At 38.6% G+C, this 27,088-nt stretch overlaps 1 protein-coding gene across 1 annotated transcript; it reads right to left on the bottom strand.

Moving 5' to 3' along the window:
• Nucleotides 1-226: 226 nt before the first annotated feature.
• On the bottom strand, nt 227-24,564 carry washc5 (WASH complex subunit 5). The gene is made up of 29 exons (XM_061950713.2): nt 24,418-24,564; nt 23,535-23,745; nt 23,257-23,402; nt 20,883-20,967; nt 20,585-20,685; nt 20,291-20,483; nt 20,056-20,208; nt 19,839-19,952; nt 17,293-17,464; nt 15,472-15,599; nt 14,930-15,059; nt 14,701-14,813; nt 14,255-14,421; nt 9,613-9,688; nt 9,397-9,507; nt 9,059-9,199; nt 7,716-7,796; nt 7,523-7,624; nt 7,281-7,460; nt 7,077-7,201; nt 6,833-6,995; nt 3,518-3,620; nt 3,356-3,435; nt 2,750-2,853; nt 2,453-2,582; nt 2,291-2,387; nt 1,032-1,185; nt 606-693; nt 227-481 (listed from the first exon to the last, which is right to left on the bottom strand). The coding sequence occupies exons 2-29, from the start codon at nt 23,718-23,720 to the stop codon at nt 425-427; spliced, it is 3,480 nt and encodes a 1,159-aa protein (XP_061806697.1). The 5' UTR covers nt 23,721-23,745; nt 24,418-24,564; the 3' UTR covers nt 227-424.
• Between the last annotated feature and the right edge of the window lie 2,524 nt (nt 24,565-27,088).

Raw genomic sequence — 27,088 nt, forward strand, 5'->3', positions numbered from 1 at the left:
TTCATCCAGATGTTTATGCCAGTGAGGGTGACAGTGATGATGGACCATGTTGATGTATTATTTGTAAAAGTGGGGGTATGTACGGGATGAAGAGGAGAGGGCCAAGTACAATGCTCCAAAATCTGTTGTGCATTTTGGATTCAAGTCAAATGGAACTCTCCAGAACTTTCTACAATGTTGTGAAGGAGTTGTTCATAACACAAATTAGCCAGGCAGTGCACTCAGAAAGGTTGGAACCCCTGATATTTATTAATGTATTAAATGTGCTAATACATAATGTTAGGGACAGTAAGGCAATTGTAGCTTTCTATCTATTAACAATATACAATTTTACATGTGTTTTAGGACATGAATGAGCTCAAAAATGAAATGTATAAGTAAAATAAAAGGCAACAAAATCCTTTTTTCTGCTTCTTCCGGGTCGTCACAGTATAGTTCTGAACTCATCAAAAATGAAACTGGGCACGTGGGCTTCAGCTACCTTTTGAACACAGAGGAAAAATAGAAACAAATTTCAATACAACCAACCTCCTCCACTGTGAAAATGTAAATGCTATGCATTTATTCACAACATAAATTAAACATTTTTCATTTGGAATGTATACCTTGCGGGACAATTTTGTGTATTTGATGTAGTCTTCCAGGAACATGAGCGCTCCCACCACATCAGAGGGCATGTCAGGGATCTTCTGGCTATAATTGGGGCGAAACAGAAAATGATGACAACTTATTAAGAGGCATTGACTGCACACTAAATTGGCCCTAGTGTGTGGATGTGAGTGTGAATGTTGTCTGTCTATCTGTGTTGGCCCTGCGATGAGGTGGCGACTTGTCCAGGGTGTACCCCGCCTTCCGCCCGATTGTAGCTGAGATAGGCTCCAGCGCCCCCCGCGACCCCAAAAGGGAATAAGCGGTAGAAAATGGATGGATGGATGACTGCATTCATTTACAATTATGATTCAAAGCTAATCAAATCATTATAAAACAACACAGATTATGTTAACTTGGGTATCTTTTTTCGGCTTGGTTACCTCGTGCACTGTTCCATGATAGAACGGATGAATTGACCAATTAGGGCCAAGAATTGCTGCGTGTATCTGGAGTGAAACTGCTTGAGGAGGGTGAGAAGACCGAGTACTAAGGGAGGCCAGTCAACTGGGTCAGTGGATTTCCTGCAGGTCATTCCTGGTAAAAGTACAAAACATTCCATTTACATGTGCTTTCGGCCAATATCCTTCTTCTTCTGGCTCTAAACAGAGGCGGACGCTCCCTCTCCCACTCCCTTATCTCTCCTGCTTTGGCTCTTTGTTTCGTCTCGTCTTGTCTTAACTTTCTACGAACCTCTCTTTTGCATTGTTTTTCGAAACCTAAAATATGGAATTTCTAAACTAGTCCCTCAACAAAATTGACAAGATCTTCACGGCGAGAAGCTCAGTTCACTGGGGAACTGCCTGTCCTGAAGAAATTTTTGCTGCTGGATACATGAGGGGCTCTTGGGTAAAGTAGAGAGTCGTGTGCCAGGCGATTATTTCATTCAAAGACATTGAAGGTGTCTATCTATTTGAAACTGTAATAACAGGTCATCAGCTGATTGGATTGAGCGTTGTTCTGGTTAATCGACAAATTCGAAGACGATGGCAGCCATTCAAGGAGCCCAGAGGCCGCATCCTAAACAGACGGTAATAAGGCGGGTCGAAGATGCCCTGTAAAACATTATTTATGAACATTTTTGACCAAAGCACCATTACATGTTATGTAAACCACAAGGAAGTGTTTTGAATGTAGAAAAAACCCATAATATGGCTTCTTTAAGATGACACGGGCTTTGTGAAAGAAAAACTCCTTCCAACAGAGTGTGCAGAATACTCTTCCATCATGTTTTTTTATACTCAAATTTCCAATTAGTGTCTTCCATATTGACTTGTTTGGTTCTGCAGCCCGTCACTACCACATCAACCGCCCATTTGCACATGAATGATGAAAACTAATACTTGGAATAACTGCCCAAAATCTCTTGCCAGAGAATTTACAGGGATTTTGAGTCATTCTGTGTTGCAGATGGTTTAACAGCATTAACCATTTTAATCACAATATTCGTTTTGACAGTCCGAATTACCTTATGTACAAAAAAAACTGGGTAACATGCTTTGCTATTTTTGTCAACAGATATTTTGGACAAATGTAGCCTTTTTTGAGAGAAAAAGATGCATGTGTGAAATGTTGCACTCATTTAAAATTTACTCACAACTAAAAACTTACGTTGTGGTGAGGGAAGTGGGTGAGAACTAACCTTGGTTTTTGCTGTACTGAAGCTTAGGCAGCTGTGCTATAATGAACAGAAAGTTGATGATGGGGAAGTAAGGGAGGCGCTTTGTGGTAATGTAGATCTGTGAAAGCCAATAAAATAGTCAGAACAATATTTAGGCAAAATCATGAGTATTCATCTCCAAACCTTATTAAGCGGATTGTGAATACCCGCGGCCTCCAAATGAGCAGTGATGTCATACAGAAGGGTGTTGTCTTCTTTCGGGTAGGGCAGTGATGGGTCTTGGTAGTGGGCTTCAATGTCTGCTAGAAGAGACCTAGCACATATACAGTGAGAAACATAATTTAGTAAGAAGCCATAAAGTACAGAACAAAACATGCACAATTTACAAAGCCAGATGAAAGATTCTTCACAGTCACGTGCACAAGCTGTGATACTTAGTATTTTGTTACATGCTGGGTGAGGTGTAAGCACTGGACTGACTTGTTCAGGTTTTCTAGGGCAGCCGCCAGGTGTTTGGAGTCAAACTTGCAGGAGTAGTTCAGCTCATTAGCAATCTGTTGTCGTAGAATTTGCATTTGACCGACCTACATTGTCAACATTGGATTAGGTGTATTCCCTAAACTGTATAGATAGTAGAATTATATCTAGATCAGTGGTTCTTAACCTGGGTTCGATCGAACCCTAGGGGTTCGGTGAGTCGGCCTCAGGGGTTCGGTGGAGCCTCCGCCGCGGAGGTCAAGACACACCCGACTCATCGTGTAAATAAAAACTTCTCCCTATCGTCGTATTATGGATACGGCAACAGCAGAAGTCACACTGGTTTTCAGGTGTGTAATTTGTTGTGAGTTCATGTACTGTGTTGGTTTTGTTCTTTGAACAAGGTGATGTTCATGCATGGTTCATTTTGAGCACCAGTAAAAAAAACATATAACTTTGTCTTGAATTTGGAAAAATTTCTTCTTTTTTTTTTTTCCACTAAAGAAGGGTTCGGTGAATGCGCATATGAAACCGGTGGGGTTCAGTACCTCCAACAAGGTTAAGAACCACTGATCTAGATGTTTCATTTAGAAACATAAAAGCAAGTACCTTCATGATGGCCTCTAAATATGGCCCCCAGATCTTTTGGGTTTTAGCCAGTGCACTGGCATATACTTTGCTGGCATTACCTACCAGAAGAGAAATGTTTTGTTACAGAACCACCTAAAATATACTGTTTTTTTAATTTTTTTTAACATTTGTATTACCTACCTACGATACCCTGAACCGGGTTGACAGCGCCCAGCATTGCTTTAAAGACCTCCAATGCAGCTTTGTCCTTCAGAATGCTCTTCTGAATCACTGTCAAGAAATTCTAAAGGGATGGGAGAACATTTTAAAAGTCCACACATGTTGGGATGATTGGGATCCTCATACAGCACACAAGCATTCTAGCAATGTACAACAAAATTTAAAGCGTCAAATTCAATTTGTTCGCAACACAGTCGTACCTCAATTTACGAGCTTAATTGGTTCTGTGACGGCACTCTTAAATCAAAACATTTGCATGTCAAATCAATGTCGCCCAGTGAAAGCAATTTATTTGGTGCTTGTCCCCACACCCGAAACGGCACAATTTTCATGTGTACCAGGCTTTTTAAAAAACAAAAACAAAAAAATATTCTATAAAAAACAATACAATCAAATGCAGTACAAACAACTACAGCACTTATATTAAGTCATATAATATTAATGTACAGCATTTACCTTGAAGAGTGGACTTCTACAGTTCTCATTTCAGCTACTTCTCCATCAAACCCACCATGAGCAGCATTTCATGAATAAATGTTCGCCATTTAGAAATTATTTTAACATCCTTGGCTCATTGTGCTTCAGTAGAGCACAGATGAGCAGTGCTACACTCCCAACTGCTTTGCAAAGTTAGCAAGTTGCACACTCTGTCATGTTTTTGATCATTTTGTTCTTTAATTCAATGAATATCACCCACTTATTTCTTTCTTCCTGTGGTTGGAAAACAAAGTTGTGTTTATCTCCATAAAAGCTAATGCTAGCATGTAAGAACAGCGGCCTATGCACAAAAACCTGGTTTATGACCTTTTTCACAGCAAAGTTGAGATGTTTCAAGACTGACGTTTACATGGAAATGTGCGGTGTCTCAAGTCAACGTCATGCTTCATGTATGCTATGGATACTTTGGCGACACACAGATGTGGTCATTGGGGTTTTGCCAACATATGATTTCAACAATGTAAGAAAAGATTAAGGCCAGACTTGCAGTCGGCAACAGGATGGAGTAGTCGCACTATTCCATGCTACCGCTAATTTAACTCCTACTATTCTGTATAGCTCGACTGAAAACAGTAACTGCTGCTAACATTGAATAATACTAATACCTTCTCGCGTTGAATGAGAAAATGTCTAACAAATCTAAGAAGGAAAGGAGGACTTGGCTGCAAGCACCATCATGGGTACGCTAACAACAATGCTAACACACATTATCGTCGGCCCCGGAGCTAGACCATGCCCACCGCTCGCTATAATAGCGAAGCCAGGCCCTGGTGAGAGACCTAGAGCTGTCGTGATATGCTTCCACTGATTCCAGATGAGGGAGCTGGTGGTGCGGGAAGCTTGGAAACTCAGAGGCAAACTAAAGTACAAGGACTCACTGATCCACATTTTCGAAGACTACTGCCCTGAAGTACTTGAACAGCGGGCCGTGTACTGGGACGTTATGAGGTTTCTCTACGGTCTGGGCCTCAAACCAGCCCTTCACTACCGCTAAACTAATGGTGTTGACCAAGAATGGAAAGAGACGGCGGCTCGCATATCTCAAAGACGCCCACGATTTTGTCAAGTCCCACAATCACCGCAACCAGGGTTGTACAAATGAGTAATCTCTGTCGGTATGGCTTACCTTACAATGCACGGCCGGACAGCGTTAGTTTAGCCCTCTGTAGCCATGTCCGGGGGCTACAATGCAGGCATCAGCCTTAATAATCAGTATACGAGTCGGATAGGAGTTTACAATATGTATGACTGCCTGATGCTGAGTCATTGTTTTTTTTTCTTATTCTTTCCTTTATTAATGAAGGCCGTGTCTTGTCACGTTTAACCATGTCAACGTAACGCTAACTCCAGGCCTGACTGTGAATTTTACATCTGTGTAGTTACTCATTTCATCCACTTTCTTTGTATAACCTTTCAGCTATTATATTATGCCGACATTTCAGATTTAACCTGTCTAATATACAATTATTAGTGTTATTGGTTATACAACTAGTAATATTGCTCATTTTATTTTATTTTGTTATATTGCCATTCGAATCCTTTTGTCTCCTCTTTAGGTTTTTTTCAATGTATTTTGTTCTATTGTATATATATATATATATATATATATATATATATATATATATATATATATATATATATATATATATATATATATATTTATACATATACATACATATATATTTACACTGTTTACTTTTTTATTTATTTGACCTAGCTACTGATTTATTTACTTCATAGTTTGTTACTTTTATTCCCTATCTGTACATTTAAAATAATATGTACATTTATATATATATATATATATATACATATATATAGCACCATATATTTATTTGTATTATTGTAATTTTATTTTATTATATTCTTTTTGAGTTGTTTATTATATTTTATTTTTTCTCTCACTGAAGTTATCTTAGTATTGTGCACTATGTGTCGTGAGGGAATATATTGTAGTTTTGGTGCACTTTAAAATGTTCTGATTCAATGTAAGCCAAACTCTAATCTGGCTGTGAGCAGTGGAAACACATTGTGTAAATTACACAAATTAATTTTATTTTGGGGGTAAGTAGAGTCATCCACCTCTTCTAAAGTTTTACGTATCATTGTAGCGACTATCTTTTCAAAGGGATGCAGCACTACGTATTTTCCGGTCCACTCGTCTGTTTTAGCCATGCACATCCATCTTGTTCTTCACCTTCTTCCTGACCCGACCATTTTTTAAACATTTCAGCCTGTGTTCAGTTCTCTGAGACCACCCACAATAACAGTTCGCTGGAATCACAAGAAACAAGCACCTCCTAATTACTCCTGATTGGACACACCGTGCAGCGCTCAGCCATGTGGCTACTTTCAATTCGATTCACGTATTTATAAGGGGGCGTGGCCTGGGCGTGCCAAGCCACGTAAATATCAGGGATCAATTTCAAGTTGATTGCGATTTAAAAAAGAAATGTGTTTGGAATGCTTAAATTTGAATTTTTACTTGCGTATGCAGTGTTTTGAAATTCAACATACACACATTTTTTTGTAGGAAATCCACGCAACTCTTATTACATGAGGCTCCAGATTTTTTGGGTGGATCTTACGGGGTTCACTGTAACATTTCCTACGCCAACTAATGGCATGGAAGCTTCTAACTCAGATTTTTGCTTTCAATTTAAAGTGTAACAATTAGCCAAGAGACAGCTTTTATCTCAAATCACTCTTAAATTGAGATACCACTGTATTTTTACTATAGCTTAATGTGTAGTTACTACTGTTATGAAGGTGCGTTACCTGCAGCTCCCTGACAATCATGAAGCAGAGCAATCGGTCCAGTCCGTTCAAGCCAAATGTACCCAATGAGCTCTGGATCTCTGAAAATAGTCTGTTGTTGGTCACTTCCTGGTGGCTCTTAAGGTCATACCAGGTGTTCATTTGATCAATGTAACATGTAACCCTGGAGAAATAACAAATACATGAGAGGTTCTACGGACAATAGAGGAAGTATATTTTATTTTTGTAATAACAGGAGACAGACCTAGGATCTGTGATCCGGAGAATCTCTCTGCAGAGACGACCAATGAAGGTGGCAGACTCGTCTACAGAGGGAAACTTGGGAATGGGAATGTGAGTGGATTGGTACACACTTTGCCAGTCTTGGATCTGATCAAGATAAAAAATAATGATAATTTACTGACAATGAAAAGCAAAAAAGTGTTGACCTCCAATTGCTGAATCTAACCTTAGTCCTGAGGAAGCTGTTGCACTCCTGCTCTACATTGTAGTTGATAATTCGGGAGACCTCCTCCTGCCAGATTTTAAGGCCGTATATACTGACATAGTCTTGGATGTACTCGAATGATCTGTAGAACCCATCCATGGTGGCCGCCATGTCTTTTAACTTGGGCATCAACTCACTTGGCTGGGAGAGAGAAAAATTAATATGTATACAGCATGTATTATAGTACAGATATAATGCCCTACCTTAGCCTTGGGGTTTAAAATTAACCCCTTGTGCAGAGCATAAGCTACCCTCTTCACCAGCTCTTTCCTGATGCCATCCTCCAGAAGTTGTTTAGGGTCCACCTGAAGCATCACGTTCATGCCAACTCATTGTCTTACAATGTAAAAAGAGGAGGAAGTGATTTATACTATGTAACAAGAAAAAATTACGCACCTTGATAATACCAACTAAAGTGGTCTTCATCATCAAGATCCCCTCAGTGAAAATGGAGATGTCATGGGTGAGTTTAGCCACCTGTAGGGATGATGTAGAAGAACAGTGAAAAATTATTAGAGTAAATGCTACATATGCAGTCCATCCATCCATCCATCTTCTTCCGCTTATCCGAGGTCGGGTCGCGGGGGCAGCAGCCTAAGCAGGGAAGCCCAGACTTCCCTCTCCCCAGCCACTTCGTCCAGCTCTTCCTGTGGGACCCCGAGGCGTTCCCAGGCCAGCCGAGAGACATAGTCTTCCCAACGTGTCCTGGGTCTTCCCCGCGGCCTCCTACCGGTCGGACGTGCTCTAAACACATCCCTAGGGAGGCGTTCGGGTGGCATCCTGACCAGATGCCCGAACCACCTCATCTGGCTCCTCTCGATGTGGAGGAGCAGCGGCTTTACTTTGAGCTCCCCCCGGATGGCAGAGCTTCTCACCCTATCTCTAAGGGAGAGCCCCGCCACCCGGCGGAGGAAACTCATTTCGGCCGCTTGTACCCGTGATCTTGTCCTTTCGGTCATAACCCAAAGCTCATGACCATAGGTGAGGATGGGAACGTAGATCGACCGGTAAATTGAGAGCTTTGCCTTCCGGCTCAGCTCCTTCTTCACCACAACGGATCGATACAGTACATATGCAGTGTTTTCTCTAAATAGTTATGCTCCTTACTTGACAGAGTTTTTTTTATAATATGGAAAGCTCAAATGATTTCAGTTTATACATAACAATAGTTGTGTTTAAATTAATCTGCCAATTTGTGTCACAATATTTGTGGTGATGAATTTAAAATCGGGGGTGGCAGAACAGTTTTCATATTCATATTCCGAGCCCTTTCCTGCTTCGTTACTGATGAGAATGTTTTGGAAATTTTCCCTGAATGCGGGGAAATGAGATCCGCCCGGAGTTCCTTAAGGCTCTGGATGCTGTGGGGCTGTCTTGGTTGACAAGACTCTGCATCATTGCGTGGACATCGGGGGCATTAAATTCAAGTTTGATTCGAAAAGTATAACGATTATTCCACATTAATAAAAAAAAGTGTGAAATTGTTTTTTGTAATGGGGGAGGAGGGCCTCAAAATGAAATTCTGCTTAGGGCCTCAATATAGCCAACTTTTCAACTTCGTTCTTTTTTTTGGTGTCTTCTTGTCTTTTACATAAGAGCGCTAGTGTGACTGTCTGAGAGTTATATTTATTATGCTGTATATAATCATCTTGAAGCCGCACTTTGAATAATTCAGCTTTTGATTTTACAAAGCAGATGTGACGTGTGTGAGGCTGTTACAAACTAATGAGGTTCTTTACTTCATAGCGTGCCCCCAGCTGGGAGTAGTCTTTCAGTTTGTCCTTGTCCAGCCGTGTGGGCACCTCAATGATGTCATGGATCTGAAGCTTGATGATTTTGGCCAGAGAGGTGAACATGCTCTCCGGGATGATCTGCAGTACCTGCAAACAAAAAGACAGCTCAACACCAAACTAACCCAGCAATCTAGTTTAGTATAAAGGGAAGCAGTAATGCAGCTTGGAATAAAAAAGTTTAAAAATATTAAACTTATGTTTGTCAGTTCGTGGACACCTAGATATTAATTAAAAAGAACAATTTAACGTAAGCTTTTTATCCTGGCAATCATAAAATATAGCACCTTCCTGACATAGGCCACCAATTCCCCAGAGTAGAACTGGGAAACGCTTAGAAGGTCAGCACTGTTGGCCTGGTTGATGCGCAGCAATGGGAGATCCAAAGCAGAAGCTAACTGGTTACACACACACACACACGTACACACACACATACACACAAGTTGGTTTAGAAAGTGTCAACTGTAACTCCTACTTATGCATGCATGCTGGGAACCACTCACCTTCAGAAAGGTAGCTCGCAATTTAGTGACCATGGATGAGTTTACCCGGATGCTCTCCTGCATAATGGATGTGAAGCTGCAGGGTAAAAGGCGAGCAAGGGAGAAACAAGCGTGTTAGAGGAAAATAAATTGCTGAAATCTGCTCTGCATAACAAATAAAAAACCTGAACAGAAGAGAAAGAAAATCAACACACACATACACAAAGCACCTGTGGTTTGGCACTACTTGCAAACTGATAAATCATGTCATAAAGAAAATACAATCAATTATATATGGAGCTGTCTAGCATATGAAATATATGTTGGGTCTTTGCAGTTCATGGTATTACACTATCATGATACATTTATGATACAGGTTATATTACACAGCAATCCAACAATACATTTGTAAATAAAGAACTAAATTGTGTTTTATTGCTGTTTTTTTGTAATTGTCTTTAGTTGTATCTGTTGTAATTTTCCGCTGTGAGTGTCTTTGATAAAATCACAGTGGCAAGAAAAATAATGGCAGGAGTTGACAATGTAAATAGTAAGGAAAAAAAAAGCAAGTTTGAAATGTATGGTTGTAACAAGCGGTGTGCCCCACTCTTTAGGACAATGGTAAATGGGTTATATTCACACAATGATGGCAGGAGCTGCCATGCCCTAACCACGACCCACCAGGAACAAGGGTGAAGTGTCTTGCTCAAGGTCACAACGGACGTGACTGGGATGGTGGAAGCCAGGGATCGAACCAGGAGCCCTCAGGCTGCTGGTACGGCCGCTCTACCAACCAAGCCACGGCAGTTGTTCTTATGGTTTCTAATACACATACCAAAGTGGTTTAAAACTAAACTAAATAATATCCGATGTATGTATATAGTCATCTCTCGCCACGTCGCATTTCAAATATTGCGGCTTCACCACGTTGCAATTTTTAAAACATTATTGTAAAGTATATTCTACAACATGTTTTGCCTAAATTAAGCATTTTCCAGCATAAACATGGCTTAACAAACTAAAAACACCAACATTAGAGTAGTGATGGTCACTAGATGAGACCAAACCAATCAGAGCATTATGTTCAGTAGATGAGACCAAACCAATCAGAGCATTCTGTTCAGTATTGTGACCACTAGGCTGGTCCCGATACCAAAATGTATTTCGATACTTTTCAATACTTTTTAAAATAAAGGGGATCATGAAAAAAATTCATTTTTGGCTTCATTTTAACAAAAATATCTTACGATACATTAAACATATGGCTGTTAATTGCATTCAAAGAACAATTGTGGAAGATTACAAAAATAAATAAAAGGCATTAAACGCACTGGGCTTTTCTTGTTGCACTCAAAGAACAACTTACAGTTTGATATATTACATATAGCCTTCCATAATCTAGGATTAGGTTAGAATAGAATAGATTAAAAAGATTTATTGACATTGTATTAAATGATGTATGATTTATGTTTACCACTCTTGGTGTGTGCTTTAAGACGAATAAAATAATTAGTAAATACTAAAAATAAAACAAAGTACACAGATAAGACATGTAGCAGGTAAAACACACATTGTTAAAGATAAAACACAAATTGTAGCAATTTGTATACAACATTCCGTAATTTCACTTCTATTAGTTTGCGCAACGTGGGCGATTTGAAGTCTTTTTATTTGGCATCAAGCCTAGCAGCTTGTGTGCGCGTCTACGCATCTATATGTGCACAGCAGGGGAGCTAGTTAACTACATAACCTTTAAACTCATTGTGCAGGTCTGGATGATTTTTATTAAAGGGGAACTGCACTTTTTTTGGAATTTTGCCGATCGTTCACAATCATTTTGAAAGACAAGAACACACATGTCTTTTTAAAGATGATAACAAAACGCTTGAAAGATGCGGCTCATGGGAGTCACCGTTGTAGACTTCAAAGCTCTCTAAAACAACATCAAAACCCTCCGGCAACATTTTATATACACACTGCAAGTATATATATGGGTGATTCAAAAATAATACGGCAAAATTATCACTCGATATTTCAAAAATGAAAATCAATAGAAAACCTAGCTTGAACACATGTGTTGTACATAACTTCCAGTATTTATTTCATTCTTTACAAGTGCTCAATATGGCCACTACAGGCAGCACGGACAACATCAAGACGATATGAGAATTCCTCCCGAGCGTGCCCCAGGATGTCGCGATCCACTATGTAATAACAAATCGCAGTATGGCGATGTGTTATTACACTAGAAAAAGAGTTCCTCAGTGTTCGCTCTTACAATGTCGCCACAGCTTGGTTATTATACGGGTTACGGAACATAAATTAAGTGATTCGTATATAAATGATTTAGAGGTAGATTACTCCCATTAGCTGCATTGCTAGCCACCGAGAACGAGACGATTTTTATATAGGAGAAAGTAGAGCTGCGAATCTTTGGGTGTCCCACGATTCGATTGAATATCGATTCTTGGGGTCACGATTCGATTACAAATCGATTTTTTTCGATTCAACGTGATTCTCGATTCAAAAACGATATTTTTCCGATTCAAAACAATTCTCTATTCATTCAATCCATAGGATTTCAGCAGGATCTACCCCTGTCTGCTGACATGCAAGCAGAGTAGTAGATGTTTGTAAAAAGCTTGTATAATTGTAAAGGACAATGTTTTATCAACTGATTGCAATAATGTAAATTTGTTTTAACTATTAAATGAACCAAAAATGTGACTTATTTTGTCTTTGTAAAAATATTGGACACAATGTGTAGTCAAGCTTATGAGATGCGATGCAAGTGTAAGCCACTGTGACACTATTGTTCATTTTTATTAAATTGTTTTATATAAATGTCTAATGATAATGTCAATGAGGGATTTTTAATCACTGCTATGTTGAAATTGTTACTAATATTGATACTGTTGTTGATTATATTAATTTTTGTTTCACTATTGGATTGTTCTGTGTCGTGTTTGTGTCTCCTCTCAATTGCTCTGTTTATTGCTGTTCTGAGTGTTGCTAGGTCGGGTTTGGTTTTTGGAATTGGATTGCATTGTTATGGTATTTCTGTGTATTGTTTTGTTGGATTGATTACTAAAAAAAAAAAAATCAATTTTTGAAAAATGAGAATAAATACTGAATCGTACAACGTGAGAATGGCGATTTGAATTCGAATTGATTTTTTTCCCACACCCCTAGTAGAAAGTGACTCTCATAATGATTGTGAACGATAGGCAAAATTCCACAAAAACCTAAGTTTAACGCAAAAATTGTAGTAATTTAATCATGCCACCTTTGGCGAGGCATGTTTTAAAGCAGTGCTTGCAGCGTGACGCATACGTGTTTAAAGCGTCACCTTGATCGATAGTTTTGAAGCTCAAATACCTCCATATTGCGCTTCACGCACCCTCTTTATTAACCAGTAGAATTTACTTTATTTGACATTTTTCCTTCCCACGGCGTTTCTCCTTGTGCGCTCTGTGAGTGCGTGCCCGCTGACACACTCAATTTGCTCCTTGGCTCTGTATGTCACCGCAGCAGGGCAACATGTGGATGAAAAAATGTACCGGTATTTTTCAAAGGCAGTATAGTGCTGTTTTCAATTCATTAGTACTGCGGTAATTTAATAGTACCGGTATACCGTCCACTGACTGGCCCAGCCTCAGGAAGCATTACTATTGGATAAAAAGAGTGTGAATCTTACTGAATGTTGTTATTGTTATGAGAAGGCTCTCATAACGTTAAAAATAAGTATTTAGAAGGTGGGAAACAGGTTTTTTTATGCTTAGCAAAAAAATGTTATTGCAGTCACATTCGGAACCAATTCACGGCTCTAAACAAGGGACTCTATTCCAAAATACTGTCTCGCTGTAGTAACAGTAGATTCTGCATTTATTCTATAAAAAACAAAACATTGCGTATTTTATACATACAATTATGCACTGCTGACTAGGGATGTCCGATAATGGCTTTTTTGCCAATATCCGATATTCCGATATTGTCCAACTCTTAATTACCGATACCGATATCAACCGATACCGATACCGATATATACAGTCGTGGAATTAACACATTATTATGCCTAATTTGGACAACCAGGTATGGTGAAGATAAGGTCCTTTTTAAAAAAAATTATAAAATAAAATAAGATAAATAAATTAAAAACATTTTCTTGACTAAAAAAGAAAATAAAACAATATAAAAACAGTTACATAGAAACTAGTATCTAATGAAAATGAGTAAAATTAACTGTTAAAGGTTAGTACTATTAGTGGACCAGCAGCACGCACAATCATGTGCGCTTACGGACTGTATCCCTTGCAGACTGTATTGATATATATTGATATATAATGTAGGAACCAGAATATTAATGACAGAAAGAAACAACACTTTTGAGTGAATGAGTGTAAATGGGGGAGGGAGGTTTTTGAGGTTGGTGCTCTAATTGTAAGTGTATCTTATGTTTTTAATGTTGATTTAATAAAAATAAAAAAAATAAAATAAAAAACCCAAAAAAACGATATCGATAATAAAAAAACGATACCGATAATTTCCAATATTAGATTTTAAAGCATTTATCGGCCGATATTATCGGACATCTCTACTGCGGACAAACAACTTTAAATCCAATATATCACAAAATACAATACAATTACCAGAGCGTGCCTACCTGTCTATGATCTGCCAGGCATAAGACAAATCTCCGACTATCTGCATCGTGATGAGGACTTCTTCCTTAATATTGATTGTGCGAATCATTTGGTGCAGGAACTTTCTTGTGTCTGCCAGGAACTGACAGACCTGCAGGTTAGACTCTAACTGATGAAACTCCTGAACCTAAAGACCAAACAAAGAACATAAGATATATATATATAGGCTTATGTGAGTAATTTGTCCATGAAAACATAATAATAGCCCTGAGAAGCATAAAGATGATTTAGTTACATCAACATTAGTAAGAACTTTGCTTCACTAGAAAGTGATTGAGTACTGTATAGATACAGTATAGTACATTTACTATGTTCTATTCCAATAATCAAACAGAATATGGCAAAGAAACTCAAAGAAAAACATTGTTGAATTATTCTACTTAATGTTAAGGCTGAACTTGCTCACCTCGACAAGAGCCTGTATGAGCTGGACCGTCTTCCTCCCAGCAGCTGTTGAGTCCTCATAATTTAAAGATTCAATTTGTTTTGAGATTTCTCTGAACCAGGCTTGGAGGTTTTCTGTGAGGGTGACATACAGTCTAATGGTGTATACAAAGGAAGTGTGCGAGAAATGTTAAGCGTCCATGTTTGAATCTAAGCCAAACATGCGTTGCAATCCTGACTACAGAACTCACCGTTTTTCTCCACTCTTGTCAGCGGTTTAACACCTGAGAAGACTTCGGCCAGCTCAGTCATTCTCTCTGATCCCTCCTTCTTGTAGCTCTCCCATTTGATTTGTTTCTCTGACAGCATCTGCTTGAACATCTGGAGGAGGGGCCACACAGATGTGGAGTGGATGAGGAAGGATTAGTCAGATGAGATGATGATAATGAGAAGATTCAATTTGTGTCCTCTCCTAATGACTGAATGTCTGGCCATATGCTGCCCCCGCAGTGTGTTAATAAACAACAGAGGGGGCACCACAAAGCAGCTTGCGGCGATCGATCTGACATTTTTCTGACATCGCTCGCTGAAAAGATGCATGAGGACTGACATAACAAGAGATACATTAATAATTAAAAAGCCACTTATACAAGTAATGCGTAATTACAGTCACAGTGCTTTATTCTGACAAGTGGCAACCCAATGAAAATGGACTTAGCTGGCATTCATTATATTCTCAACCCGAAGCCACTCTGACATAATTTTTGCTTCGTGACATATGATAAACTCTCACCTCTTTCAGCATGAACTCCAGCTGGGCTGTGTCGAGCAGGAGCTGAAAGAGGATCTTAGGATTGTACTTGGAGTCGTTGGTCACTTGGTCTTTGATTTGGCGCAGTCTCTTGTTGTTCGGGTCATAGGCTGTAAGACATTGACCAAGAATTAGTGTTGTCAAGCGATTAACAAAAATGAGCAGTTAATTCATTTGGATGTGTAATTCATTTCTCTAATGAATATCTTTTTTTAATCTCACCTAAAACATTTAGAGAAAAGCCTTCAATGTGAAGTATTTTCTAGTGCTGTCAAGCGATTAAAAATATTAGTGATTAATTCATTTGCATATATAATTAATCTAATGAATCCACTTTTTAATCTTGCCTAAATAAAATGCAGAGAAAAGCCCTCAATTTGAGGTACTTTCTAGTGCTGTCAAGCTATTACAAAATGAGTGGTCAAGTAATTTGAATCTGTAATTAATTCTTTTAATTATTCGCTGTTTTAATCTCACCTAAAATGCAGAGAAAAGCCCTCAATTTGAGATATTTTTCTAGTGCTTTCAAGGGATTAAAAAATGTGTGATTAATTAATTGGGATCTGTAATTAATCAATATAATTAATGTATTTTATTCTCACCTAAAAATACAGATAAAACCCCTCAACTTGAGGTAGTTTCATATAAATGTATTACATTATGATAATGATAGATATGTAACAAAATAAAGTGGCTTTATAAAGTCAATTGTTGTTTTAATAGATTTGAACAGATGCAGTCTGTTTTATCTACTAAAATAAAACATCAGACCAATATAAAAAGCTGATGTTAACACATCAAAAACAGGAAGAACACTTTTCTTAGCAAAAAGTATTGGATGTAGAACTGGTTGATTGTCCTCTGCTTCAGATACGGTAATATAAAATAAATAAAAGAGACATCAATCACATCACTAGCATATGTTACCAATAGTGGTTTAGGAGAACACATTTAACAAATATGACATATGACACAAGGGGGCGATTACAACAACATCCTCTTCCATATAACTGTGTTCTAATTTTAAATACAATGCACACATGATTGTACAAGTAAAATAGCACTATATTGCTGTCTTATAATAGAATGAAGTCAGCTTAGTGTGTGTCACCACACACCCGGAAATGATGCCATTTCTCCATATGTATTCACACATTGGGGAGAACAAGGTAGGTTGTCACGCTAATCAAGTTCGCCCTCCCTCAATTTATGGTGTTGAAATGTAGGGAATTGGGATCAAACTAACTCAAGTAGTAGATGGATGCGCGTTACGCTAAAATAATAATAATAATAATAATGGATTAGATTTTATATCGCGATTTTCTATTGTTAGATACTCAAAGCCCTCACAGAGAAGTGGAAACCCATCAAAGCAACAACATTGTCTTGTCTACGGCAAAATTAAAACTTATACAAACCATAAACACAATTCTGACATGTATTTAAGTTTATTGTGAACATTTTACAAAATGTATTAGATTTGATTCTTCCTGTCCCCATTATTCAAAGGAGCTAACATCACTAGCCAAATCTAGTGACAAGTGTGAGACCTCTTTCTAGCAGTAGTGTTGTTGCTCACAGTCAGGCACAAGTAGAGGGCGAGACAACTCGCATACAGAGACAGTAACGTTAGATTAAAAAACCCAACGCGCTAAATTAGCGAATCGCAATATTTTGACACCCCTTTAAACAATACAATATCAAATTATTTTACAAAAACGGCATATGAGTATCCATTTTTAAGCAATCTTGGAATATCTTGGATGTTGGCCAAAGGTCGGAAGGTAAAAGGGAGTTTCTTACCTGACTCTGCAGAGTGCAGCATTAGCCAGCGAATAGCAACGTTGCAGTTCCTTAGACAGTTTAGCAGTTTGGGAATGTTGTCTAAAATGATCTCCTCCCGAAGGAAACCTTCCTTCAGCAACTGCTGCACCTGAGGCCGCAGACTCTCCATGCTTGTGGCATAACGGCTTGCCTAAACACATGTCAGTCATTACAGTTCAGTTCAACTAGATGTTAGAAAGCCCAGTGACATTCGTCGATGACAACATTTTCCCTACATGTATTCACACATTGAGGAGAACGAGGTTGGTTGTCACGCTAATCAAGTTCGCCCCCAGAGGGCGATGTCCCTCAATGTATGGTGTTGAAATGTAGGGAATTGGGATCAAAGCTGGCGGACATGGTCTTCTTTGGCAAGCTGGCTGAGCTTGATGTGAGAGGACCTTTTTGTGTTTTTCATGTGAAATTATAAATACTCAGCTCTTCAGTATTTTTTGTTTTAGGCTTTTGTATAATGTTACTTTTAAAAAATGTAAAGGGAATGTATAGTTATTAACGAGCTAACTAGTTGCTGCACGATTATTCGCCTTGATGCTAACAAAAAAACAGTTGGGGTTGGTTGTCACATTCTCCGGGGTTAAAATGTCCTTCCTGTACTTGTTTCTTGCTGATTTTGTTGTGTTAAGATTCATTGAGTTATGTATTTGTCAACTTGCTATTTTTAAAAATTCCACTTAAAATAACCATCCTATTCACAGGGATGGTTGTCACTATGTGTCAGATTTAGGGATGTTCTGATCAGGGTTTTATGCTGCCGATTCCAATACCGATCATCCATAAGTGAAATCGACCAATACCAACACTGATCATATGTATTAATTGCAACACTTTTTTTTTTACATTATTTTTTATCAATGCTATTGACAGTTTAACAACATCAACACTATAGTTAAACTAGTTATTTATTCTGTTTTGTTACATACAATTGTTTCAGCAAAACAAAGCTAATAGTACACGATAACTAAACAAAAGCAAAAACTACTATCTATTACTCTTTTATATCCTTTAGTTTTTAGCTTCAAAGTCCTCCTGTGGCCAGTGAATTATTATTACCTGAATCTGTAAACATTAACAAAAAGAACAACAAAAATATTTTTTTTAAATAAAACTGTATATCTAAGCCAGTGTTTTTCAACCACTGTGCCGTGGCACACTTGTGCCGTGAGATATTGTCTGGTGTGCCATGGGAAATTATGCAACTTCACCTAATTGGCCCAAAAAATATATTTTGCAAATCAATAATTCCATCCATCCATCCATTTTCTACCGCTTGTCCCTTTTGGGGTCGCGGGGGGTGCTGGAGCCTATCTCAGCTGCATTCGGGCGGAAGGCGGGGTACACCCTGGACAAGTCGCAAATCAATAATTATAATCTGCAAATAATGTGCTGTTGCTTAGTGTCTGTGCTGTGTAAAACTTGGCAGGGTAACCACGTAATACTCCATGTCAGTAGGTGGCAGCAGGTAGTTAATTGCTTTGTAAAAGTCAGAATGTGTCGGGTGAGACGAGGATGGTTTGTTGTGATACCAATATGCAGACTACAGCGGGAGGCAGTGTGCAGGTAAAAAGGTATGTAATGCTTAAACCAAAAATTAACAAAAGGGAAAAGGAAAGGAAAAGGCAACGGCTATGCAAAACAAAAGTAAAACTGAACTGGCTACAAAGTAAACAGAAACAGAATGCTGGACGACAACAAAAACTTACGGCGTCCACAAAGTACATTCTTACATGACATGACAATCAACAATGTCCACACAAAGAAGGATAGCAACAAAGTAAATAGCCTTGCTTGCACAAAACAAAGCAGGTGCGCCACCAAAATAACAGCGCAAGACAAGAACTAAAGCACTACACACAGGAAAACGCCAACAAACTCAAAATAAGGCACGACGACCTGGTGGAGTTTAATTTTTTAACGTTTCTGCTGGTGGTGTGATTTTTTAATGAAAAAAATGTGCCTTGCCTCAAAAAAGGTTGAAAAACACTGATCTAAGCAATGTAATGTCAATCATATACTGATATCACCCTTGGTATCAACACCACTAAATATATGGATCGATACGCCGTCCTTTTATGTGTCGTGTACTGACTGTGAGAATGCTGACACACCAACAGTTGCTGTTATATTATCCTCTCTCTAGACTCTAGTTAATCTACTGGTTCATTACATGTTAATAGCTGCTTAGTGTGTGCTGTAACGCGGTTCCATCTGCACTTCTTAAAAGTTTACTGAACACTAATTTCTTCTATTGTTTCTAGTGAGGTTAGAAGCTAGCTTAGCGATTAGCGTGCCTGCTCCTGGCTTAGCGATTAGCGTGCCTGCTCCTGGCTTGCTCTCAGTGTGTAACATGTTTAGCCTCAGCCTCCAGTGATAATGTTACAACCAACCTAGTTCTCCCCTACAGCTGAATTTAAACTGATGAACCATCTTTATGACAAGATATAATTGTATTTGCCAGTGCCTAAATATAATTGAATATGTGAAGAACATCTCTGGTATTGTTGTACCTGCTCTTTGATGTTAGCAGATTCCAAAGTGTAGTTAAGAGCAATTTTTGCAGCTTTGTAAGGTTCCCAGGCCTCCACCAGATTCACTGTGATCCCCATGTATATACTGATAACCTGGAATGATGTGGATTAGGGATTAGTGTCAATAAATGATTATGATGTTTCACTTCTTTTTACTGTGCAGATCATGTCTTATATAATTGCTCCAGAGTCCTACCCAGTTGTCAGGGAAATACTTGTCCACTATCTCACGCATTTTGGCCTGCTGGGTTTGAAGTATGGATGGGCTGAAGTAAAGGCAAACATACAGCATGGCTGCCTGGTTAGCCAGCGCTGTACTACGATGTTCTGGTAGAGGGTAGGCAGACACCTTTAGAGGTGAAAAAAGAGAACGACTTTAGAACAGACCAACCTCAAATATCTCCAATCACTAACACTTCCATGTTTCTGACTTGGTTGTATAGATCATCAGAGCGCAGTCTTCCGATGACCATGCTAATAAAGGTGTCACTGATGGGAACCCTCTGAAAGTAGCTCTCTGGGTAGTTGGCCGGTCGCTTGGCACCGGGCTGGCTGGAGAAACCGGTGCTGCGTAAGAGTTTGCAGATGTCATCCATGTTGGAGTCTGCTGAAGACCTTGCAGCACTGAAGAAAAAAATACATGTGGAGGATTAAAGTGCATTTTTGGGTCATGGAGCTCATGATTTAGTGTATTGCCTGTGGGAGTGCGTGAGATAAGAACCTACCTGTATCGATAATAGGAAACAAGCATTCTCTCCCGAACCTCTCCCTCAATTTTTTGGTCGATAACCAGCAACATCACGCCATACAAGTAGAGAGCCTCACACTGAGTAGGGGAAACAGTGCTATGCATCAAATTCTCTTCTTCAGAGTCTTTCCCAATAATTCTTAAGATAGCTATGAAAATTAGGCTGAAAAGAGTTTTAGATTTTTCAATGTAAACTCAGCTATAAAAAATAGTGTAAGTCATCAAGTCCTTGTTGCTGTAACTTTACAAAGACTATAAATGTAATGTTCACTAACCAGTAGTTGTTTTCCATCCTCGTTTAGAAGCACAGTCTCAAGAGTTTGTTGAATATAAACACCTTCATGTAGGTCATCCAAGTATCTGGAGAGAAGATGAGTGATGGATGTAGACATTGTGGAGATTGGGGATTTTACAAGAGACCAATCAGGAGTGACATTTAGGCCATTTAATTTTAAACTACTCCATTATCTGCACAATAGAGATTGGCGATATGGCCTAAAATATATATCGCAATATATTTTGCAGCCTCCTGCAATGACGATACATACAACAATATATTATTTGGCATATAAATAATAATTAAAATATTTCAAAACGGGTTAAAAAGGCTCTTAATTTGGCTGCTGAAGTATTTTGTAACATATTGTGTAAGTTCCAGTTGTATAATTTTATCAAAACAAATATTAATCTATTTGCTAATTTACTGTTAATATCTGGTTACTTACTACTTACTCTGATGTAACATGGTTCTTACTACACTTCTGTTAATAAACACGTATTCTTCTGTTGTTTGATACTTTACATTAGTTTTGGGTGATACTGTACTACAAATTTGGGTATTGGTCACACCAATGCTGTTACTTAAATGCTGATACATCATTGAATAATTACATTTTGATCACAACTATAATCAGACAAAAACACAGGATGGAGATGTAACAATATAAATACATATTTTTATATTTTCGTTATTATTATTATTTGCTTATCCCCTTTTATTTTGATCAAAATAAATTCAAAAGTTCAAAATAACTTCGGCAAAAACTACTGTTGCCTATGATTTAAATTAGGGATGTTCCGATCAGGGTTTTATGCTGCCGATTCCATAATTGAGATCGGCTGATACCAATACCATTAACTGTACATTTTAAATGTATTTACAGTGAATGCCAGACAGTTTAACAATATCAACACAATATTTAAACCAGTTGATTATTTCATTTCTATGAGTGTAATATGTTCAGCCTTATCCTGCAGTGATTATGGTACTGGATAATTATACTTAAGATACAAAGAAATGAGCGGCTCCACACTGTGCATGGAGACACATAAATAGCTGCTAGCTACTGGTGGGCTGGGGTACCAAAAATAATTACAGTGTCAGCCAGAGGGGATGGGTCTTTTGTAGGGATGTAGCCGATAAATGCTTTAAAATGTAATATCGGAAATTATCGGTATCGTTTTTTTTATTATCGGTATCGGTTTTTGTTTTTTATTTGTATTAAATCAACATAAAAAACACAAGATACACTTACACTTTGTGCACCAACCCAAAAAAACTCCCTCCCTCCCACTCATTCACACAAATGGGTTGTTTCTTTCTGTTATTAATATGCTGGTTCCTACATTATATATCAATATATATCAATACAGTCTGCAAGGGATACAGTCCGTAAGCACACATGATTGTGCGTGCTGCTGGTCCACTAATAGTACGAACCTTTAACAGTTAATTTTACTAATTTTCATCAATTATTAGTTTCTATGTAACTGTTTTTATATTGTTTTACTTTCTTTTTTATTCAAGAAAATGTTTTTAATTTATTTATCTTATTTTATTTTATTAATTTTTAAAAAAAGGACCTTATCGTCACCATACCTGGTTGTCCAAATTAGGCATAATAATGTGTTAATTCCACGACTGTATATATCGGTATCGGTTGATATCAGTATCGGTAATTAAAGAGTTGGACAATATCGGAATATCGGATATCGGCAAAAAGCCATTATCGGACATCCCTAGTGTTTTGTGATAGGCAATAAAATGCATTGTTCGGCAATAGCGATAGTGAAAATGGGCCGATACTGTTTGGTGGCCGATCGATCGGCATATCCCTGATTTAGATCATTTGGTTTTTGCCCTTAAAGCTCTCCTGTGCCAAGGAATGTATTTCCTGAGTGAGTAAACAATACCAAAAACGACCAAAACAGTTTTTGTGATAATATAAAATGTCGATCTAATCACTGTATTATCGACTATTTCCAGATAATTTGTATCTTTCCTGTCACTATATGTATTGATTCTCTCCTGCCCTCCTTGTTTACATTCAAGAGCTCTAGCTTAGCCGTTAGCATGACATATTGTATCTTTCTACAATGTGCAGTGTAGCATGTTTAGCTATTCCTCGTTCTCCAGTGATAACAATACTTTTAAGAAACATAGTATATCTGCCGCATTGGAGGCTAGGATTAGTGACTGGGGCTGTGGAGGGACATTAGCTGCTTGCCTTCGCCATCATACCGGTACATCGTCTATAACGCAGAATAAACTGTAATTGTAAACTTACAATAAATTGTAAACTGCAAAACACATTTCACAACCATGATTTAGAAAAAGCCGTAAAATCTAACGACTAAGTGCATTTTTACCTGTTTAGATCCACTATGTATTTATGTACGCTTTCAAAAGCTAGGTAGAATCTCGAAAGAATCTCAATATTGTTCTCTCTAAACTCTTCATCCAGGTCCTGAAGTTCGGGTTTGGCCTCAAGCTTCCCCTCATAATACTCCGGGCCCTGGGGAAGGATGATTAGTTTGCATGTGAAAAAAGAACAACAGGTAATTAACACAAACCTTGGCAATTACTGTACTGTAGTCAAATATATTTCTGATAAACCAAACAGGCCCACTCAAGAGGCTATACATACTTTAAAGTAGCTGAAGTCACAAATAATGTCTCCATATTTCAGCTGCTCAGTCTTGTCTTTGAGCCTGAAAACTGCAGGAATGAAATCTGAGAGACGCAGGAGCTCAGCAATGATGGCATTTCCCCTGGAGACTATCCTGAGGATTGCCTGGCCGCACAAGTTGTTCTCTGCCAAGAAGTCCACCATAGTGGCTGAAGAGGAGGAGCCACACCTGTGGGCAGGTAGACAGGATATTTGAATGCAGTACTAAATCACCAAGCAAGGTTAGAGTGTCCGCCCTGAGATCGGTAGGTTGTGAGTTCAAACCCCGGCCGAGTCATACCAAAGACTATAAAAATGGGACCCATTACCTCCCTGCTTGACACTCAGCAGGGTTTGAATTGGGGGTTAAATCACCAAAAATGATTCCCAGGGGCGGCCACCGCTGCTGCTCACTGCTCCCCTCACCTCCCAGGGTGATGGGTCAAATGCAGAGGATAATTTCACCACACCTAGTGTGTGTGTGACATTCATTGGTACTTGAACTTGAACTTGAACTTGAACTTTTTAACAATACACATTGCTGAGTAGTGTGTATTACATGTAACTACAAATATGACGAGTTCCCTCTATGGTGGTACTGTAGACAGGGGTATCGAATGTATTAATTCAAAACATTATTTGTCATAATTTTTCTAGCGAGCTTTAATTACATGCAGCCCTGTGCTTATCTAAACTCGTTTCCTAAACTAAATAATGTGAAGTAAATGTAACATAGTCGTAGCATAGCTAGTCCTTCATTGTCATGCTAATGTTAGCACATACTGTATGTTCACTCTTATTCTCATTGCCGTTTAATGCTGCAAACACAAACACAGACGCAAACTAATCGTAGACCACGTACCTTTCTATGTGTTCGTGGTTCAATACAAATTGACATATAACGGCGTAATGTTTAATTAGAACTTGTCCCTTCGATAATTTTTCTTCACTGTTTACTTCCTCATGACCAACCACGTGACTCCGCCGCTGGGTGCGTTTGATTCATCACACACAGCGCGCAGGAAACGAACAAACAAATGTGGGCTGTCGTGTCGGGAGAAATGTTGATATTTGGTAAATTTCCAATTATTACAACATGTATTGTGGACAAATTATACATGCTGAAGCCTATTGATATTCGGTGGGTTAGAGGTTCTACTCTATTTAAGCGGGTTCTGTTGGAAATTCACCGTTAGATCCGTTAGATGGCGAAAGAGATTCACTCACTGTGTCCTCGCTTGCTTATTTCTTGCTGTCTGACATCACTTGGTGTGTGAATGTGCTTTCCTGGCTCCACTGACAGTATTTTGCTTGCGTGAATTAAATAATGATAATATTTCAAATTAAATTAATCACAAAGGTCACGTGTGTTAAATTTAGAATATAAACTGTCAATCTTTCATACGCTGTGCACCAAATTGCGCATGCGCATTGAGGTAACATAATCATTTGATACGGTGGCCCAGAGGGGGAAAAGCTAGGCGATGTCCAAACGCTTTAACACAGAAGTTATTAAACAAATGTAATAGGCAAATTATGCAAATTAAACCCTCTAATTTTGCTAAAATTATGCTATGTACATTTTTTTCTGTTTACATACTATACTATGCCAAACCTATGCCAACTCTGTACTTTTGAAACCGAACTGCTACTTAGAAAAAAGAAAACAAACGAAGGGCCTGATCTACTAAAAATCTTAGTAGATCTTTGTAAGATACAAATAACAAGCGCAAAATGACGTGCGCAAAATACAAGATTGCATATAGAGTTGAATATACAAACCCCGTTTCCATATGAGTTGGGAAATTGTGTTAGATGTAAATATAAACGGAATACAATGATTTGCAAATCCTTTTCAACCCATATTCAATTGAATGCACTACAAAGACAAGATATTTGATGTTCAAACTGATAAACATTTTTTTTTGCAAATAATCATTAACTTTAGAATGTGATGCCAGCAACACGTGACAAAGAAGTTGGGAAAGGTGGCAATAAATACTGATAAAGTTGAGGAATGCTCATCAAACACTTATTTGGAACATCCCACAGGTGAACATGCAAATTGGGAACAGGTGGGTGCCATGATTGGGTATAAAAGTAGATTCCGTGAAATGCTCAGTCATTCACAAACAAGGATGGGGCGAGGGTCACCACTTTGTCAACAAATGCGTGAGCAAATTGTTGAACAGTTTAAGAAAACCTTTCTCAACAAGCTATTGCAAGGAATTTAGGGATTTCACCATCTACGGTCCGTAATATCCTCAAAGGGTTCAGAAAATCTGGAGAAATCTCTACAAGTAAGAAGGTAAGCCCTTGACCTTTGATCCCTCAGGCTGTACTGCATCAACAAGCGCCATCAGTGTGTAAAGGATATCACCACATGGGCTAAGGAACACTTCAGAAATCCACTGTCAGTAACTACAGTTGGTCGCTACATCTGTAAGTGCAAGTTAAAACTCTCCTATGCAAGGCGAAAACCGTTTATCAACAGCACCCAGAAACGCCGTCGGCTTCGCTGGGCCTGAGCTCATCTAAGATGGACTGATACAAAGTGGAAAAGTGTTCTGTGGTCTGACGAGTCCACATTTCAAATTGTTTTTGGAAACTGTGGATGTTGTGTCCTCCGGACCAAAGAGGAAAAGAACCATCCGGATTGTTATAGGCGCAAAGTTGAAAAGCCAGCATCTGTGATGGTATGGGGGTGTATTAGTGGCCAAGACATGGGTAACTTACACATCTGTGAAGGCGCCATTAATGCTGAAAGGTATATACAGGTTTTGGAGCAACATATGTTGTCATCCAAGCAACGTGACCATGGACCCCCCCCCCCCCCCCCCCCTTCCTGCTTATTTCAGCAAGACAATGCCAAGCCACATGTTACAACAACGTGGCTTCATAGTAAAAGAGTGCGGGTACTAGACTGGCCTGCCTGTAGCCCAGACCTGTCTCCCATTGAAAATGTGTGGCGCATTATGAAGCCTAAAATACCACAACGGAGACCCCCGGACTGTTGAACAACTTAAGCTGTACATCAAGCAAGAATGGAAAATAATTCCACCTGAGAAGCTTCAAAAATGTGTCTCTTCAGTTCCCAAACGTTTACTGAGTGTTGTTAAAAGGAAAGGCCATGTAACACAGTGGTGAACATGCCCTTTCCCAACTACTTTGGCACGTGTTGCAGCCATGAAATTCTAAGTTAATTATTATTTGCAAAAGAAAAATAAAGTTTATGAGTTTGAACATCAAATATCTTGTCTTTGTAGTGCATTCAATTTAATATGGGTTGAAAATGATTTGCAAATCATTGTATTCCGTTTATATTTACATCTAACACAATTTCCCAACTCATATGGAAACGGGGTTTGTACAAAGGTTGTGTATTCATTGAGAAAAATGTAGTTGTGTTGTAATGTTGATGTTCAGAATGCTGGTGTCTGTGAAGACATCTCACTCTTCGTGAATGTGATTGGTGGATAATGAAAAAGAGTTGTGTGTGTGTTGGTATGGAGAGCGACGAACAAATGTGTGTG

The sequence above is a fragment of the Nerophis lumbriciformis genome, linkage group LG04 (genome assembly GCF_033978685.3).
Source record: "Nerophis lumbriciformis linkage group LG04, RoL_Nlum_v2.1, whole genome shotgun sequence".
In the NCBI taxonomy this organism is placed as follows: domain Eukaryota; kingdom Metazoa; phylum Chordata; class Actinopteri; order Syngnathiformes; family Syngnathidae; genus Nerophis; species Nerophis lumbriciformis.